The 4,001-nt window shown below is 23.4% G+C and overlaps 1 protein-coding gene across 2 annotated transcripts; it reads left to right on the top strand.

Annotated features, from left to right (window-relative positions):
* Positions 1-757: 757 nt before the first annotated feature.
* Positions 758-3,381, top strand: LOC148226097 (uncharacterized). 2 transcript variants are annotated; one of them, XM_088204318.1, is made up of 3 exons: positions 758-870; positions 1,616-1,706; positions 1,791-3,381. In XM_088204318.1, the coding sequence occupies exon 3, from the start codon at positions 1,819-1,821 to the stop codon at positions 3,340-3,342; it is 1,524 nt and encodes a 507-aa protein (XP_088060444.1). In that variant the 5' UTR covers positions 758-870; positions 1,616-1,706; positions 1,791-1,818; the 3' UTR covers positions 3,343-3,381. The 2 variants fall into 2 exon arrangements, with proteins under 2 accessions (XP_088060444.1, XP_088060443.1); XM_088204317.1 differs by having other exon boundaries at positions 1,616-1,716.
* Positions 3,382-4,001: the final 620 nt, after the last annotated feature.

The raw sequence follows: 4,001 nt of genomic DNA, 5'->3' as shown, positions 1-4,001 counted from the left end.
GTCTATCATGTTTATATAGAAGTAGAAAGATTTTTAATAATTACTTTATCAGCGATGTAAATAGAGTGTAGAAATTCGTGTCAATATATAAAATATCACCCACTATAAAAATCTTATCTATAAATTTTCATTAGAAACAAGCCTAAAATATTACTTATCAATAAACCGTTGAACTCGGTCGTGGCAATAAATCGCTAAATTGTTTTTATCACGAATTAAAATATAATTATATTAAATCGATAAAAACTAATTATGTGAATATTTGACACACAAGTGTAAACTAACTCGCTGGGTTATTGAACAACCCATAATCGCGTTAATTATAACAATATAAAATTATAATAAAAATGAAAGCGCAGAATCTTTTAGTTTAACAATATATATAAAATCAGAATTTTCAAAATTATCATAGTCTTTAAGCTATTAATAAAACTAACATAGTCTTTACCTTTTTTTACTTAAGAAGGTCGCGTGGTTATTAGTTATAATATACAAATATAAATCAAAAATTTTAAAATTACCATAGGTTTTTAAACTTTACTTTTATCTTTACCTTACACAATACAACTAATATTTTTTTGACACGATAACTTTCAAAAAGTTTGTATAATAAACCAAATTCTACAGACACCTCCTTTACAAATATTTTATGCTTAATTGTTAGTAAAATAAAATGTTTTCATAAATAGTGTAGTTAAAAAAATAATATTTATGAAAAACCAAAGTTGCAAGCTTGTGTATTATTAGGTTAAAGGTTGTTGAATTAAACGATATATAAAAATTTAATAATTTCTCATTCGTTCTTGGTATTCGTAACGATAGCTTGTGTCGTGATAAATATATACAATACAAACTCCATTTGTTTAACTGGTAAATATATATTTTTTAAAATGCTTAATAATTTATTTATTAATATTAATATTTCAATCCTAAATTAAAAGTACTTTTATCAGTTCAATGTAGAAAATAATTTTAAAATTATATACAATATACATACTACACAAAAACTATCTTACTAGTTTTACCGTTCACTTTTTATTATATTTTATCAAATCACTATTTACCTATTATTATAGATTATATTCACACCGACTGTGAATGAGAAAAAAATATATAAAACACAACAGCTCTCTAGTTATTTACTACGAAAGTCATGTTTCATACAGTCGTTTTCGACTAAGTAAAAATTAGACAATTGATTTGATACAACTCCATTTTTTAAATATTACATTAATAATTTTCAATATGTATTTGCATATTAAAATTGTTAAATTCAGGCTAAGGTAAATATAAACAGTTTGTTTAAAATTTTTAATTATTAAATAGTATCTGAAGACATGTTTAAATTGAGAAGCAACTAATAAAATATTAAAAAGTCCATCATTTACATGATACGCTAAACCGTCGTTTAATTTAAACTAATTAAATTTAGTCTATTTTTTTGTATGCATTTGGATTACCTATTAATATTCGCTTTTTGTTTCTTATTTTTTTTTTTTTATTAAAATATTTTTGTATCAAATCCCTGTTAATTGTTATTAAAGACTTATAATGTAACAATACTTGTTAAAGCTTATTGAAATTATTAATACTGATGTAAACGATATTTTTTAAGAAACCTGTACAAGCTGATTCTGGTATAGACATCTACAAAAGATTGCAAAAAAAATCTACACAATATTGTTAGCGAATAGGATAATCTGAAGGTGTGGTTTGGTTCGTGTTTATTAATTATGCTTATATTATTTTATAAATTAAATATATGTAACAACGTTAATTATATATTTCAGATATTTGATACCGATTTTAAGAGAGAAGATGAAGATTTTCACGCTTTTATTTTATATGTCGATCGCTTCTGATGTGGCTTACTCAAAAATGATGTGTGAATTTCAAATACAAAATGTATTTTGTCACGTCAATAGCGATGAATTGAACGATATAAATACACTAAACATAGAACATAAAGATGTAGTGGTGAAAAAATTCATAATGAAAAATTGTAGAATTTCGTCAATTGCAGACACAGCATTCGAAAGTTTCAAAATTGATTCTTTTACAGAACTTGACTTGTCATCAAATAAATTAGTGTTTGTTCCAACTCTGCCAAAAATTAAAACTTTAAATTTAAATAATAATTCTTTAATAAACTTAGAAAAAATCGATTTCGTTCGAATGAAAGATACATTAAAGAATTTAAACGTAGCTGGCAATAAGTTGTACATCTTTTTTACGACCACAATACCAATTCATAAATTACAAAATTTAATCACACTTGATGTATCGCGTAATAATTATTTGGATTTAACTAATGTTATAGGAAATAACAGAATTGAAACACTTAAAATAAGCAATATTAACGAGATAAAAATTGATGAATATTCATTTTCGAAGTTCAAAACATTGACAAGTCTGCATATGAATGGTTTACGTTTAAGCAATTTCACGGGTTTTTTCAAGCATTTAGAAAAACTCGTGTACCTCAAACTTTCAAATAATTCCATAAGCAGCTTAAGTTTCAACAGTGAAACATTTTCGAAGAATATAATGTTAAGAAAACTTATTCTGAATAAGAACCATTTGATGGAGTTGACAAACCCCACTGTGTTATCTTCGCTCAAAAATTTAAATTATTTAGATTTGAGCCACAACTCTTTAAAAACAATAAGTAAAAATTTTTTTGCACAAAATACAAATTTAAAAATGTTATACTTGGACCATAATTTTTTGATAAACATTGAAGGAATCTTTGAAAGTTTGCCAAACTTAAAAATCATTGATCTCTCTCATAATAAATTGCAGAAGGTGGGGAATGAATATTTTAAAAAAAATGTGGTCTTAACTGACTTGTTGCTAAATGACAACGAAATCAAGCAATTACCCCAAGATATGCTTAAGAGCAACACAAAATTAAAGGATCTTAATCTTTCAAATAACAAATTATTCTATATTACTCAAATCGCATTGCCTAATCTTAGCACATTAAGTCTGAAAAACAACCGATTACAAAGTTTACCGCAAAATTTATTTATGGGAAATCAGAAATTAAGAAATTTAGATGTATCGTGTAATCTGTTAACGAATTTACCTAAAAACTTTTTTATTATTGAAAAATTTGTCCGCATGATATATTTGGACAAAAATCCATGGGACTGCAACTGTTTGCTGGATATTGCGGAAAATGTAAAAAATTCTTCTATAAAAGTGGAAAATTTAACAAATATGTTGAACAGTGAAAAAAATTCTTGCATAAATCATACTGATTCGCATTGTACAGAATTTTTTATTCCAAAGCAAAAACTTATAAATCAATGGAAAATTGATGTAAAAAATTGTATATAAATGTGATATATATATATATATATATATATATATATATATATATATATATATATATATATATATATATATATATATATATATATATATATATATATATATATATATATATATATATATATATATATATATATATATATATATATATATATATATATATATATATATATATATATATATATATATATATATATATATATATATATATATATATATATATATATATATATATATATATATATATACTTTACTTTAATTGTATTATATATTAGCGGACCCGGCAATGTCAATATGTAGGATTATGAATTTAATAAATACAATTAAAGTTTGATATCAATTCATTTATTTAAATAAAATTACATGAATTGAATTGTGTGTAATAATTTATTTTTTTCCTATTTATTGCTGTTTTGATTTTGATAGTGTTTTTTCTTCTTCTACAGTTATAGCGCCATCTGGATATTTTACGAAAGCAATAAAATGTACAATATTAATTCAATTATAATATAATTGGGAAGTATCAAAGAATAATTACCATTGAAAATAAAATAAAGAATAAAAGTTATGGCACGTAACTTAATGAGCACCGTCCCTTATTCATTTTTTAGTTTCTCATAGTAATCACAGAAAACATTCTTGTGTTTTTTGCAAGCTCTTGGGAA

Source organism: Plectrocnemia conspersa, unplaced genomic scaffold (assembly GCF_051122295.1).
Source record: "Plectrocnemia conspersa isolate PC_06_02 unplaced genomic scaffold, ASM5112229v1 ptg000014l, whole genome shotgun sequence".
NCBI classification, from domain to species: Eukaryota; Metazoa; Arthropoda; class Insecta; order Trichoptera; family Polycentropodidae; genus Plectrocnemia; species Plectrocnemia conspersa.
Note: the sequence above shows the minus strand (reverse complement) of the source record. Positions and strands in the feature narration are given on the sequence as shown.